Source organism: Ciconia boyciana, chromosome 1 (genome assembly GCF_034638445.1).
Source record: "Ciconia boyciana chromosome 1, ASM3463844v1, whole genome shotgun sequence".
NCBI lineage: Eukaryota > Metazoa > Chordata > Aves > Ciconiiformes > Ciconiidae > Ciconia > Ciconia boyciana.
In genome coordinates this window covers 63,898,607-63,914,100 of record NC_132934.1, presented here as the reverse complement: position 1 = coordinate 63,914,100, position 15,494 = coordinate 63,898,607, and the positions used below count along the sequence as shown (strand labels likewise).

At 44.8% G+C, this 15,494-nt stretch overlaps 1 protein-coding gene across 8 annotated transcripts in view; it reads right to left on the bottom strand.

Annotated features, from left to right (window-relative positions):
• The window catches only part of HIPK2 (homeodomain interacting protein kinase 2), a 144,973-nt gene that overhangs the window by 35,497 nt on the left and 93,982 nt on the right, over window positions 1–15,494 (bottom strand). For 4 of the 8 annotated variants that reach the window (XR_012044045.1, XM_072871775.1, XM_072871826.1 and 1 more), the window contains exons 3-8: window positions 10,208–10,331; window positions 7,927–8,046; window positions 7,102–7,200; window positions 5,844–6,028; window positions 3,419–3,478; window positions 1,876–2,038 (exon numbers count right to left, since the gene is read on the bottom strand). Coding sequence is in view for 7 of the 8 variants with exons in the window: in XM_072871775.1 (XP_072727876.1) it covers window positions 1,876–2,038; window positions 3,419–3,478; window positions 5,844–6,028; window positions 7,102–7,200; window positions 7,927–8,046; window positions 10,208–10,331 (751 nt within the window). In the remaining variant the exon portion in view is untranslated. The remainder of the gene's footprint in view (window positions 1–1,875; window positions 2,039–3,418; window positions 3,479–5,843; window positions 6,029–7,101; window positions 7,201–7,926; window positions 8,047–10,207; window positions 10,332–15,494) is intronic. The other 4 variants (XM_072871835.1, XM_072871818.1, XM_072871788.1 and 1 more) reach the window with 3 other exon arrangements.

Genomic DNA, 15,494 nt, shown 5'->3' with positions numbered 1-15,494 from the left:
TGTTTTTTATTTGGACTGAGTCTGTAACAGTGGCAGACAAACAACCCCTAAACAGCTCTGCCACTGCTCTATAAATGTATGCCCTTAGCATTCATGTCTAGGCAACTAGGCTCTACCAGACCAGAGCCCACCTTTCCACTCCATCCAAACACACCAGCATCACTGCTGGAGACAGGTGAGACAACACTTTCTCATGGTGAATGTATGAACCCAGGATGAGGCTTTGATCAAGGCTGCAGGAGGCAACAGGCTCAGCATTTCACGCTGCCCTGGCTGCCACTGGGCCTGGGAAGGGTACCCATGCTGCACTGCCACAGCCACAACCACAGCCATGAAGGATGCGATGGTGAAACATTTCTTCCTCCTCCTCCTCCTCCTCCTCCCCTCTCTGTGCAGAGGCAGAGAAGTGCAATCTGTTCCCCTGTGCAACACATCAAGCAGCAACCATGACAGCTCCCGCACTCCTAATCTCAGGAGTCGTAACTGGAAGGAGGCAATGCCCCGATATTTTGCAGAGACAGGGAGCACCAGAGAGCCAAGGTAAGTGGTATGTTGAAGAGAACGGTGAAAGGTTTAGAGCTTGTTCAAATTAAAACACCCTTCCTGGAAATGTTTCTACCACTTCTAGGAACACTGGAGATACCGGTTCTGCTCACAACGCACACCCCTTATGAGAATTCAGAGATTACCATGGACCTCCCCAGCCAGCAACTGATCTTAACATCAAGTGAGTTGTGGGGAAATGAAAGCAAATCTGCATTTCCTACTAGCAATTGTGGTAAAAATGGTGTCTCTGCCCTGCAGCTGGGGCCTAGGGGAGCATGTAGCACGCATTTCTTTAGTCAGCATCTCAGAAACAGCCTAGAAAGGGAACCAGTGTTTGTAACTAATACCCTATCACACCAAGCCATGACCTATCTCTCTCTCTGCATCTGCTTAACGAATTGTTCCAAAAGACCTTCTGTGATCACGTATATCGATAATTGAGTCTTGAAGTCTAGTTTTCTGAGTGACACAGGAACACCCTGTACATCTACACAGAATCCTTTAGCTCCCTTTCTTTCCAAGCACCATTTCCGCAATGCCACCTGCAATCTCTAGAGTGAATCTTGAGCAGCTTGTTCCCAACAGGCTTAAAAGACAGTAGCTATTTCTTGAGCTTCAGTCTCCTAGAATGCTGTCCCTGGAGAGTTTCCTTTCACTGTTGTAATACAGTACCGCAGTAAACAACTTAGCCTGCTAGTCACATAAATTTGTCAGCCCAGCACCCCCCAGCACTGGGGCATGTAAAACTAATACAAGCGTCCAAAGCATGACTAAAAAGCCAGAGCCCAGCAGTGTAGAGTGCAATGTTTTCGGAGTTGGGGTACATGCACAGGGTCCCCACATCAACTGTGGCACCTGGAGTAAAACCAATGAGAGATCAGAATAAACATTACCACTGAACTCTTCTTTCCTGTTGATCGGTTACAGTGCTGTGTCTGTTACAGAAGGGTTTAAATTATTTTTACTTCAATGCCAATTTGACAAGCGCTGTAAGATCACAAATACTTCTGCCTGACCCAGGGTGTGCAGTCCTGCTTGCTGCATTAAGGGACTAATGAGCTTTTCCCCATAGCAACTTCCCAAGTAAGCAGGATTTATCACCCTCAACAACAAAATAAACAATGAGGGCAACATTTCACCGTCACACAAAATGTCACAAGATTACCGCTTGCCTGAAGAAAAGAGAATGAGGAAGAGTGGAGGAAGGGGAGTAAAAAAGTACCATCTGTTTTCAGGCAGGTTAAATGGGATGCTACTTTGCTTTTCATCTTCTAGACCCTACTGACGAAAACGTTTCAAGCACTGGCTGCTTCTGATCGATGCCCTTACCTGGTTGTGGACCGTGTTCAGCTGGTTGTTAAAAGTCATGGTCAAGTTGGTCGATGTGCTCGGGGCTACGTGGGTGATGAATGGCGTCTTGCTCTGGTTCACTGTGTCATACATATTCACCCGCCGCTTGCAGATCTCCATGTTCTGGAAACAGGACTTGACGCTGTGTAAGGAAAGGGGGGACAAGGAAGAGACAGAAAATCAACCAACCGTCCAACACAGGTAACGGTTCATCACAGTCGCCCTGCATTAGGTCTCAATGGCACGCTTGGCACTTTCTAGGCTCTTAAAGCCCTTTGCTATTTTATGCAGGTCTTTCTTAACCAGTGAGAGTCAGATTAACCCTGTACTGAAGAGGGCCAAAAGGGTGTCAAGATGACAGCGGCTGCTCTGGGACTCCTGGGTGTCCCCATGGGTCTGAGCACTGCAATGTAAGTCACAGATAGCAAGCAAATCTGTCGGTCTTCAGGTGGCAGGGCAAGAAATACAAAGTGGCTATTTTAAAAGAGTGAAAGAGACTGAGAGCAAGAAAGAAAGATACTGTTTTTTCTGATGATTGAGCCTGAGAGGAAAAGACAACTCATGCTTTCTGCCTCAGTGTAAGCCTAAAGGTAGTTTTACAAGTCTTTTGCAAGGAAGAATTTTACTGTTCTTGGTCACTGAGACCCTGAAAAATCTTACTTGTTCCTTTTAAAAAGCAGTTCACTGAGAGCTGAGTCCGGCCAAGAGGTTAAAACATTGCCCCGTCTGGCTAAACACTTCCACAGATGCTTATCTTAAAGCACATGAGCTGTCCTCTTGCAATCAATGGGTCGATTCATATCGCAAAAGGTTATGCCAAATCAGATTCATCAACATCCCGAGGGAATCAAGTTCTGAGGTTATCTCAGACTGAGAATTGGATCTCTTGGGGGGAAAGATTACAGCTTCTTCCTCTACACAGACTTCCCTTTAAATGTTATTGATATAGCAACGGAAATTTTGAGAAGTATGATATTTTGTATCCCCAGTAAAGGAGAAGAAATACTCTCTGCAGTGCTAGAGCGCTCTAGGTGTCTGGTACATGAAACTGCTGGTATTTCATTTTTAGAACTGGGATACCAAAGCATACAGAGGTTTAAGAGATAACAACATAGTGATCTTGCACAAAACTGTATTTTTAAAAAACTGTCATTTTTCCAAGGTCTAAAAACCAATACAGGTTTTCCACAATTCTTCCATAATAATTGTTTTTACAAATGTGACCTCAGAGTCTGAAACACAACCCAAAAAAGGATAAAGGCATTTATTTTATTTCCATTATCCCAACCCAGAAAAACAGAAAATCCAAGCAGTGAAAATCAGCTGTAGCTGTAAAAAATCAGCTGTATGCATAATTTCTTTTTTAATGATCTAAGCTGTTAGAGGTAGGGGAGGTAAACACATCCTCACCTAATTTTTAAGAAACAGAATGTCCCTTCAGAAGGAACAAGCTCATATGATCCCTAGGGTTGGTCAGGAAGAGGACCTAGATCTTTTTATCCCTGTCTTGTCTCTTACTCACATGGTCATCTTTCTTCTCTTACAGGTAATATCTTGGTAACTGGATCTGTGCCATAAACACCTGCAGACAAGACAGGCTCAGGACACTGTGCATAGCTGCGCATTATGTGCATTCATTTAAAGAACTATGAAATACCTGTAAGTCGCAGAACATTCAGAAAAATCAAACACTTATCAAATACATATAGAAGACTATCGGACTGTATTTTCCAGTCAATATGGATATAATTGAATGAATATAATTCTCCCTCCAGAAAGCACTGGAAAGAGTATATATTCTGTACATGGCAAACTGTGTGTGTTACCAAATGGTTATATATAACAAGGTATAATCTCTACTGATGTAATACTGTGTTCTCTGTCTTTACTTTTAAAAAAGGGAAAAAAAAAAAAGAAGACAGGGACAGAGCAAAACGGACAGAAAGACTGAGGAGTATCCAACAATTTAAGAGCCAGGCAGTTAAATATGTGGAATGGGGAGCTAAACTCGCTTTGCTGTTTGCTTGGAAGTAAGCAGAACAGCCCCTCTCAGGGCTCCCAAACTTGCAGCCTCTCTGAAGCACGCCACAGCAGAGATTCCTTCCAGAAGCGACATCTTCCACATATTCTCACTTTCTCTGCTGCCTGATTTACTTTCAAGAGAGATTACAACTCCCTGCATCTCTTGAGGCTTTGAAGTTTCTATTCTCAAAACCACAGGCAATCACAGACAAAATTTCCATCAACTTGCCACGCTGGTTACAGCTTATTGCTCTCTTTACCAATCACCACTTCCAACACAGAGGTGCTGTGCAGGGTTATGCACCCGCCTGGCACAGCATTTCATATTCAGAGACCTGATGCTGAATTTTTTATTCAGGTACAATTCTCACTGCTATTGGCCCCAATGATATTTTCAGCCTTTCTGGGGCTTTGCCTGAGCAGCCACAAGTGAGCACTTCAAAAATGAAGATGTGATTATGGTCTGCTGCATTAGCGGAAAGATTTCTGATAGCAATGCACTATGCCACAAATCTCTCCTCTTTACACAATCAGCTGTTGCACAGTAAGAAGGGCTGTTGCAAATTAAGAGACTTTTGTATATGATGCTAACACCGTTCGAAAACACTGTCATTTTTAAATTTATGAAAGTTTTTATATGAAACTTACTTTCTCTCTGTTTAGCACAACAATCTCCCATTTTGTTTTCATTACATTTATCACTTACTATCTACTTATAGCTAACAATGCTCAAAGATGGCTGTGCAGGGTAAGTCTGGGTCTACACAGGTCGCGTACCCACTACGTTCTGGTAAGCAGCTGCTCTTATCTGGTGATAAATGTAACAAAAAGGCAGCTACAGCTCCTTCACAGAGGGAAAACTACCTTAAATGAACTTGAAAGACTGCAGGTAAGAGCACACATACGGGCAGGACAGGTGACACACAGCAACCTGTTGCTCTGCAGCACCCACACAAACATACTCTATGGCTTTTTAAGCAGTCCCCTTTATTTCATACGTGAGCTCCTCACAGCCTTTAAACACCCATGCACACGGCACCCAGTGAAGTACAGTGCTGTGCCAGTAACTCTGTTCTCCCGATGAGGTGAAGGGACAGCCTGCAAAAGCACCCTGAACTGCAAAGTGCTGTAGAGCAGGACGTTCCAAGCTAGGTGTCCTGAAGGCTTTGGAAAACTCCCACTACGTGTTTGCCTTCACTTGCACCTGAGAAGCCTGGCCCTATGTGAACTCCCCAGGGGACAACAGCAACGTGCTGCACGCAGGTTTCCTGCGTTTCAGGCTTCTGCGCTCTCTGATGTAGCCTTAGGCGAAGGGGGAGTCACGCGAGAAGGCAGGACACCTCTTCACATCTCCATAGGGCAGTGGAGTCCATCTCCATTCCACAAATGTGTCAGCTGAGGTCAGAGAGTGGTACATAGGCAGGCAACAACAAAGCCGAAAACTGAACTCCTTGTCCTGTTGCCTGTGCCTGTAAAGCAGCCTGCTGCAAAGCTCTTCCCTTAAAAAGCAAACAGACCCAAACTGACCCCTGCAAGATGGGAAGGTTCTGGGAAGAAGGGTCGGCTCCCCACCGCAGATAAGGCTGATTACTGCAGTAACAATCAGACTGTATTACTTTGAGATATACTGATACTTTCAGCAGTAATTGCATAATTTCTTCTGCATTTTAATGCAAACATATGTAATTATTGAATATTTACATAATGAATGTAGCACACACTGCAGCATTTTAAATGCCAAGCACCTACAACACAATTTTTGCAACCTTAAGAGTTGGCAATCCTCTTTTTTTTAACCAAAAAAAGATTAAAACTTAAGGCTTAAGCGTCTTAATAATGCCCCTCAGATACTTTTGGTCTCCACCACAACCAGCTCTCCTCTTTACCCCTCAATTCAAAACGCAAGGGAAACAAAAGCCACATACTGTGTGCTATGAGGGAAATCGAGCAAGTGCGTCATGGTGACAAAAGGGTGGTTCAGAGTTTCAATGGGTGTTATTCTCTTATCTGCATCTATCGTCAACATCTTCTTTAACAGATCTATGAACTCCCGCCGGTCTGCCTTTTCCACCAACATATCACTGCCTTCCAAATCTGTTGTCATGTTCACCTAAAGGAGAAAGGACAACGGTGAGCGCTAAAGGGAAAGAGCAGATGGTCAGGTCTCCAGCAAACTGTGTTTACTCCTCGTTGGAGTATGTGCCCTGCAAGCTTCCTTGTCTAAAGGGGTAGCTGCTGAAGTCACAGGGCAGACTCTGTGGTGGCTAGTCATCTGGCTTGTGTATGTCAGATCTCTAGACAGACTGTTAAGTGTTCAGCTCGCTTGGGTCAATGGCTAATGAAACACTTAGTCACCCTCCACTGAAGATGAACAGCTTCCATGTGGTAGCAGGCAAGCTCTGATAATCAGTATATTTATCATATAAAGGACTGTGATATCAGATACTTAACTATGTGTCCTGTGAGCAAAAAAAGATATACAAAATAAATAAAAATTGTCAGTAGGTTTATAGGAAACATCGCATTCATGTGTCAGGTGCCAGGAAAAAAAACCCTTTATGTTATTTCATCCATGTACACAGTCCTCCATTTCTGCATGTTTGCTTGCGAATGCTACAACGTCTAGACTTTGCTTGCACAAACTCCAGTTTGTGCTAGTGTTGTGCCAGTTTTGTGTGCTGGTTTGTTTGCTAGCACAAACTCCAGTCGCAGGAGTGGTTATGCTGGAATTAACTTTCACAACCACACGGAATCAACACAGTGAATTAGTACTCCCCATTTCCCCAGATAGCCACGTTTTACAGAGAGCTCACTCTTCTGCAGCCATGGTAATTATTTCCAATGTAACCATTTTACAAATGGAAATATTAAAGCACAGAGAAGTAAGTGACTTGCCAGTGGTTGCACGGAGGAGCACTGGAGAGACAAGAGAAAACGCAGGATTTTGACAGTCAGAGATGCAACTTAGCCATTTCCCAAGCCTGCTTTACTACAGCACATTGAGCCCACACGCCCCTACGTGCAGTTTCTCCTACAAAGCAGCACATAACGAGCTGATTTGGTAGGCATAATCCTGGTATTTCTCAGGACCTGGCACAAGAATAAGATCCACAGAGAAATCATGTAGTTCCCCTTTGTTAGCGTTGCCCGAAACCATGTGAGGCAGTCTTGCTGGTTACTCACCAATGCTCTTACCTGTGCCATATCATCCAAACAGTTGAAAATATACTTTCTTGCTTCCTTCGACTTAATCCCCGTCTCTGCCTCATGATCATCTGGCGTCTGCTCAAAACAGGAGACAGGCATTGACCAGAACTGCCCTGCAATCAGCTGCGGGTTATGTGCCACTTCCAGCTTGTGCCTTATCCTGCCCTCATCAGAGACCACTGTGTCTCTCTTTCCCAACCAGATAACATTTACGCTATTTCTGCTACAGTTATATGACAGCTTTTTGTCACAAGGTGATTTACCTCTTCTTTTTCACTTCAGAGGATCCTCCCAACTATGGTGGGAGTCCCAAAGGTCTCTCACACCACCCCAGCATGAGGCTCAGCATCCCATGCTTACAGCCAGAAGCCCACTGGCCTCTCTCTTTGGGGACTGAATGCAGCCAAACACACTGGTACAAGAGACTCAGGGCTCACTTGCATTACTAGCAATTTTGATTGTCAGAATTAAAATGCTTTCTTTTCTTTTTAGCCCCAACGCATCATATATTAGAGCAAAGTCTGCCCAGGGCAAGTTTCATTTAAACTACACATCAATTCATTGACTACTTAGAGGGAGATTTCCAGGTAAATTCCAGACTTGTTTCCCACAAAGCAGTGCCAAGAAGGTGGGCTAAGGGCTGCAGACTTCGGGGATGGCAGTTTTATCTCGGGCTATACCCACCCCAATGCCTGTGCTGCATTGCAAAAAGCAGAGACCTAGGCTCTGAGGTGACCTGAATGTCTCCTCGCTTCCAGCCACCAACTGCAAGGTAAAAGAAACAAGGGAACATCTTCCTACCTTCAGCCTCCACAAAGGATATGGTGAATCTGTATCCCTGTTGAAAAACCTCGTAGTCTTTGTCCCTGCACTTAACAAATACTCTGCTGGTAAGCCCTGTGTCTGTGAAATATAGCGAATCTGTAAGAGAAGGATGAGAGGTCACTGTTCATCCTGTGAAGATCTCTGGAGGTCTTCCCTGAAGGAGGGCAGGAGGCATTTAAAACAATAGAACAAAGAAAGAAAGAGAAAACGTAGCACATAGTTAGACCTCACAAAAAAAACCCAACCCAGTGCAAGAAATAAGAGGAAAGAGAACTCCCATACGGCATCCCTCCATTTATCACGTACGTTACTGGAAACTCACCCTTACGGTATGCTCCCACAAAGCCTGTGGACAAAGGGAGGAAAATCCCTAGGTTTTAGAGGTCAAAGAGGAAGACCCACACAGAGATTTCAATGGGGTGTTTCACTGCTTTGCACCTTTGTGTGTCACACTCTCCTCTCCAGGAGGTAATTTCAACAACTTGATATTTGCAGTCTAACTTTTGCTGTTTTTTCCCCCAGCTGAGCGCACAGCCTTTCCTAGGAGCAGTTTGAAGTTCAAAACGGAGGACTATGAAGTGACTGTCTTTGAACTTAGATGAAATATACACTCAAACGAACTGACACCCTCATGGTATGTAAAGTACTTCATCTCTATTGCCTACATGACTTCATTTGTTATTTGGGTTACTTCCACAAGTCTGACCTCGCTGGCACTCACACAGCTGAAAGATGCTACGCATGTGTTTCCAGGATCTCAGACTTTAATTTATTTATTCAAAGGAGAAAGGGTCTGTGATTACGCAATTAGAGACCAATCTCACACATGCCTGGGGTGCCACACGAAACCTTAACTTTGGCATCTTCTGACTCCTGAACGTTTCACTCTGCAAAATTGCTGCAAACTCTGCAAAACTACTAAAAATAGTCATCTACTCTAGAAAATTATAGGGAAGAATGGAAAGCGTTTTTGAGAGAAGAGACAGACAGGGGTAAAAACATTTAAATAAATAAAGGCATAAAAAGCAGCCGTGTTTTCAAAGACTTCCAAGCACTCAGGACCTGGTTCACTGAGCATGGCTTGCTTGGCTCTACAGCTCCTTAGGTCCGTCGGAGCTTGTGCACCTGAGAAGCACCAGGATCCTGCCCGCAGCCCAGCGGCAGTGCTGCAGGGTGACTTGGGCTGCAGCGAGGGGCCAGGATCAGCCCCCACCCCTTTCCCCGCTCCCCAGGAACCCTCACTGTGCCTCACTGGAGGAAGCTTTGTGCTGGGCAGTTAAGCTGGGCAGGTAGATACGGTGATTTCTTTTTCAGCTGTGTGTTTTATGGCTTTTGGGGTGCGGCAGGGATGAGAAAGAAATCCACTCTTCATGCTTGGTATGTGATTTTCAAATGCTTGTAAGTTTTTCAGCTACGTCTGATTTCCTTTGGAGTCACTAATGGCCCTGCTCTTCACTGTGGGTTACTTCCCCTGCCAAATTTCACCTTGCTCTGACTAAAAAAATACTAGTTACAAAAGAAGAGTCAAAGAAACATTTTCATATATGAAAAACTTATTTATTACCCTGCTCTTTTGTTTGTTTGTTTGTTTGTTTTTTGTTTTCTAAAAGAAAAAAGACTCTTTTCAGGCCGCATTTGCAGACAGCTAAGATCACCCTGAAGAAGACTATGGGAATGGAAAGTGTTCTGCAGCCCTGGCTCTAGCAGCCACTGCGCTATCAGTTTTAGGACTACAAAAGGAGCGTAAAAGCCTATAGGGAGAGAAGTATGACAGCTTATATTAACTGGAAACCTACACCACTGTGAACGTTTTCCTTCTTGTCATTGCTTTTAATATGCACCCTCATAAAAGGGGTTATGAAACGCAGCAGAGTTCATGCAGTTTCTTCTAACAAATAAACCTTTATTCAACACTTGCTGTTACAGCAGAGAAAGGGTGCCTGCTCTGCTCAGTGAGGAGAGATATGTACAGAGCTCTCCAGTCAACGGCAGCATTGACTCTTGACTGAGATTTCACTTAGGCAGTCAGGTCTTAAAAGCCAGCGTGCCAAACAGCACACTGGTTACCTAGAATTAATACCCCAGGTGGATAATGACAAAGTTGACTGGGGGGGGTGTGTGTGATAAGAATCACATATCCCCTATTAGCAAAACAGAAAAAGTTGGCATCTGTTCACTCTGACAAAAGAAGGGAAAAAACCTCCAACCCACGAACATCTGTGCTCTTACCAGCATCCAGGGCAATGTCCATACCTACCTGATCATACTCCGAAGCTCCCGGGTACAACGGCCAGCCCAAGAACAGCTCTGCAATGACACATCCCAATGACCACATATCGATTGCTTCACAAAACGGTAAACCGAGGATGATTTCAGGGGCTCTGCAAAGGAAGAGGTCAGAAAACATCAGCGACAGGAGCAGATCTGCTCGGCTGGCATAGGGAGGCTCGCACAGAGCGCGACGCTCACGAAGCTGCCTGCTGCTGACAAGAGTCATTGCTCCTACGGAGCTGAGGGCCCCACTGCCCACCGGCAAAGTGTCTGCTAACCAAGCATTAGTCGGTGAATATTTATCCTTGCAGAAGAGTCCTCTGGTAGCATTTCGCCAAGAGACAGTCCTACGTTTTGCAGCAGTTTGCAAAGGGGAGAACTACCGTTATTTTCATTTGGCAGGTGGGAAAATGAAGGACAAAACCAACGTTGTGCATTCAAGGCCACCCAGTTAAGGCCCCCACTCGATACCTCGGGCCCAGCTTGCCGTCCTGTAGAGGAACTGCGTGGACTCCCCGCGGTGAAGCATCCTCCGTTCACGCAGCTTGGTGGGCTTCACAAACAGCCAGACATTAAATAATCATTACAGGACTGGTATAAAAGGATTACCGACTTTTTAAACAAATAGATGTAACCATAAAACAGAGAAATAATGTAATTAGACCTAAGCCTTTTCCTCAGGAGGAAGTAGCCAAGACGCCTTCACTTCCCAGTCTATCCCAGGTGCCTGATTAGATTTCCTCTTCTCTTCCAGCCCAAACAGCCAAAATGTGGCAGCGCTCCCCCTGTGCATTTACTGCTGGCTTCAGGAGATGCCCACTGAGGCACCTCTGCTCAGTGATTTTCGGTGCTAGCCCTGCTGAGGAAGGAGAGGACAAGGTAAAAGCTTTGCTTCAGCTCTCCAGGAGGATCCCCAGCCAGGGCATGGAGGAGATGCCCAAATAAGCAACACCAGCCTCAGCTCAGACTTCCACAGGACCTTAAGGTGACGGTCATTTCACCTTTCAGCCAGGTAGAAGCTGGTGCCAAATATTAGCTAGGTATTGTGCAGACCGTGCAGTCAATGGAGAGACACACCGCCCCCCCCAAGGGGGATTGGTCCCCCTGTCTTGGGATGGTTTGAATCTTTCTTCACTGAGGCTAGACAAGCTCCCTAAACTCCAGTGGCCAAGGTGAGTCAAGATGAATCCTCCCCTTAGCACCGCAAATGCTTTGCGTTTCAAAAGCAGCTTCTATGTGGATGTGCTGGTTTTGGCTGGGATAGAGTTAATTTTCTTCATAGTAGCTAGTATGGGGCTGTGTTTTGGATTTGTGCTGAAAACAGTGTTGAGAATACAGAGAAGTTTTAGTTGTTGCTAAGTAGTGCTTATCCTAAATCTGGGACTTTTCAGCTTCCCATACTCTGCCAGGTGCACAAGGAGTTGGGAGGGGACACAGCTGGGACAGCTGACACCAGCTGACCAAAGGGCTACTCCATACCATATGACGTCATGCTCAGCATATAAAGCTGGGGGAAGAAGAAGGAAGGGGGGCACATTCAGAGTGATGCCGTTTGTCTTCCCAAGTAACCATTAGGCGTGATGGAGCCCTGCTTTCCTGGAGATGGCTGAACACCTGCCTGCCCATGGGAAGCAGTGAATGAATTCCTTGGTTTGCTTTGCTTGCGTGCGTGGCTTTTACTTTACCTATTAAACTGTCTTTATCTCAACCCACGAGTGTTCTCACTTTTACCCTTCCGATTCTCTCCCCCATCCCACCAGGGGGGAGTGAGCGAGCGGCTCTGTGGGGCTTGGTTGCCAGCTGGGGTTAAACCACAACAGTGGAAGAATCAAAAGTACCTTACAAATACTGAAAACCTTATATAAAACCCACCTCCGCACACAAACACCTTCCTTACTTTCCCTATCTCGGCCCAGACTTACACATGCCGTTAAGTGCCATAGTTCCTATTTTACACAGGGATCACCTAAGGCTTCTCTCCTGCTCTTCTTGCAGATCTTGCAACACTTTCTTCTAAAGCCCCGGCTTCTGGAGTCAGGTGATGTACAACAGAAAGAAAAACTTACTTTCCCATACTTCTCTAACTATAAAAAAAAAAAGGCAGAAGACAGATAAAAGAAAGAAACATGCATTGCTTTAAAATTTTAATCATTTTAAAAACAGCCTTGGGATTTCTCAGGCCATGATGCATATTTTGGGAATGCCTGGGGTTGACTATTGAGCAAATCAAGTGCCACCATCCAGAGCTGGAAATAGGGCCCATGGTTCCCAGTTTCCCATCTGTCATCAGGATAAGATCTGACACTAGTGAGATCATACTAAGGATTAGCAATTGCAGTGGAAAATATTATGTTTTAATCACGCCATTACACAGTCATGTGAAGACAAGTCTTTAGCCAAGAAACCAAGCAAAATGGGTAATTTTTTCCAAGGAAACAAGCAAAGGCCCTGTAGCAAGAATCTATGCCCCATCTTCAGTCCACAAACTTCCCCAGTTTTGGGTTGACTGGTAATGATAAAAAACTATCTGTTCTCCAACTAGCAACACAGAATGTAAAAATTACGGGAAATTCTGGGATTTTAAGGCTAGGATGCTTTGTGCCATTCCCACAGAAAACATGCCAGAAACTTAAAAAGCAGCTACCCTTAGCCCTTCCAGCTGCATCTGTGCTTGTTGTTCTCACACCCCACTGTTCTTTAGCCTATCGTGACAAACTTTTTATTCTAACACCAATCTCTCCCTAGGAACAAGGGGTTAATTTTCCTCCTTTCCTCCCCATTCCGTCATCCCTGCACACTACTCGACACCTAGACAAAATGCAGAGAGAAAAAGACAGCTATGGTGACCTGAATCTCATTACTATGTAAATCCTGCATTCAAAGCCATCTGCCTCTCCCTGTCTGCCTTCCACACTGTGAACGAAATGTCCCTGGTCACTAATGAGAGCTCAGCCACGCATCGCCTGAACTTCAAATCCCTCCCACTAACTCAAGTGGAGGGAGTAGAGGGGTGGGCTATCGGTGGGATATTCCCAATGTGATATTGTGTAGAAACCTCCCTGTTCATAAAAATCGCTTGCGCTGCTGTCATATGCAGCACACACCTCCTCCCCTCTCCCCCCACACTTATGCTGCCAACACCTCCAGACCCCTGCAAGAAGGGATGACCTAGAATTTGAGATTCCAAAATTTCTAATTTTTTCTCATGAGTCTTTGGCTGTCCAGTGGGTTTTCCTTAAAGCCCCAGCTTCTGGAGTGCAGCACTTAGGAGAGAACTTCTTTTTCACACACAAAAGAAGTTTTACACCTCTGCTGTTGGGAAGGAAAGCACAGAACCAGTGTCTGTACCATTTAGACACATAAAAGGTAACTAAACAGAGTATCATTCATTATATTAAACCAGACCTATTGTTGTAGGGAGGGGAGGTGGTGAGATAGTTTTATTTTATTTTACCTTTTTGAAAGCTGGTATTTGCATTTCTCAATCAAGCCTAAACATTAGTTGCAATCTTTGCCCATTCGGGCCCAAATAGACGATAATTTTGCAACAGCGATGAGAACCCCTGCGAGAGCAGGGCAGATCGAAGTGATATGGTGCCCTACGCACACCACAGCCAGCATTTGCTGTGGCTTTCTCCCAGCCCTGACTTTGCGTCGTGACTGTAATGTTTCCATGGAGAGGGAGTGGCCCTAAGACAAAAAGACCTTGTTAACTTAATTAAGCAGTCATTAAGACACCAAAACAAAGACAGGTATCGCACACCACATAAGCTTCCAGATTTTCAGCTAGCAGACACCTCCTTTTTGCCATCCGTAAGAGAGAGCTGGAGTCACCCCAGGAGGAGCAATGGTCTGCCTGCCTGCCGGCGCTCTGCTAATGGCCAACACGAGGCATTTTGGTGGAGGATGCTACAAGTTCTGTAATGAAACAACTTGTCCACTGATAAAATGCCGTCCAAACCTCTATTGGGTGGAAATTGTTCCATATGCTCAGTTATGGATGCATAGATCCTTCTGCACATAGACCTTTATCTAACACGTGGAACTCCTCTCTTTCTTAACACAAACATGTCGATTTTTTAAGACAAGGTGAGATCTTGACTTCAATCACACATTGTGGCATAGAGTTCCACAGGCAACCTTCTGCTTTCACTAGCATCTTAACTCAGTTGTTTAAAGCCTCGTTTCCCTTCATCAGGTTAAATTCATCACCTCTCACTTCATGTTCACATGGATTGGCCTAGAGGTGAAGACAGAAGCATTTGAATCACCTTTCTTTTAGCACAAGGTATTTTTATATCTCTGCCCTGTTCTCCCTTGTTTGCAGCAGCTTCTGGCTTCTCAGTGTTCCATCCCATGGATGTTTCAATCCACTTCTACTGCCTGGCCCCACAGCTCCTCTGCCTGACATGACTGCTTGGAGATAGGCTGAACAGACCTAGAAACAGTTAAACACCAGGATATTCCCCAGACTTATTTTACACTATTTGCAGAATGCTTTCACGTTCCAGTCTTCCCTGAGCCTAATATTTTGTTTGCTTTTGGAGTGACATGAGGCATTTCAACAGATGTTTTATCTGGGAGATCCTCTGAGACACACAGTCCTTTCTCCAGAGGAGCTGCAGTTAATTTAGGACATAGAATTATGTAGAAATTGTTCGTTTTTCCTCTTCCAATGTTTACTGCCTTTCAGTACTGCATTGATCTGGCATAAGGTTGTCTGTAATCTAGACCAAGTCTCTCAAATGTTCCTCACTCTTTCCTGCAGCCTAACCTAAGCAAGTCTGTGGTATCTGCACACTTAAGCAGGCCACTGCTGGTCCACCACTTTTTACAGATAATGAATACATTAAACAACTCTAGTCCTCAAATGTGCACGCAGTCCACTCCACAACTGACCCTTTTATTCCTAAAAGCACTCATATTTAGCTCAGCTCTAAGAACGGTGTAATTCTCTTTTCCAAAGGGAAAGAAAACATTTCCATGTCTTAGCCAGTTCTTATGTGGGATTTCTCCATTCTGCAGCTGGTAACACTATGTAACAGGGGAAAATGCCCTATTAAAGTGTGCACATCAGAGTACTGCAATTATAAATCAGAAGGAGGATTCACATGGCGGCAGGTCCTCCCAGAACAGCACTGAGATCTTCAGCAGATCTCTCCATGGCTGCACAGGGAAGTGTTTTCTGTACTGATAATACTGCTTGTTTTAACACAGACTCACCAAACCTTTCAGTTGTGGTGGGGATCTTGTTTGAAACCACACAAAGGCAG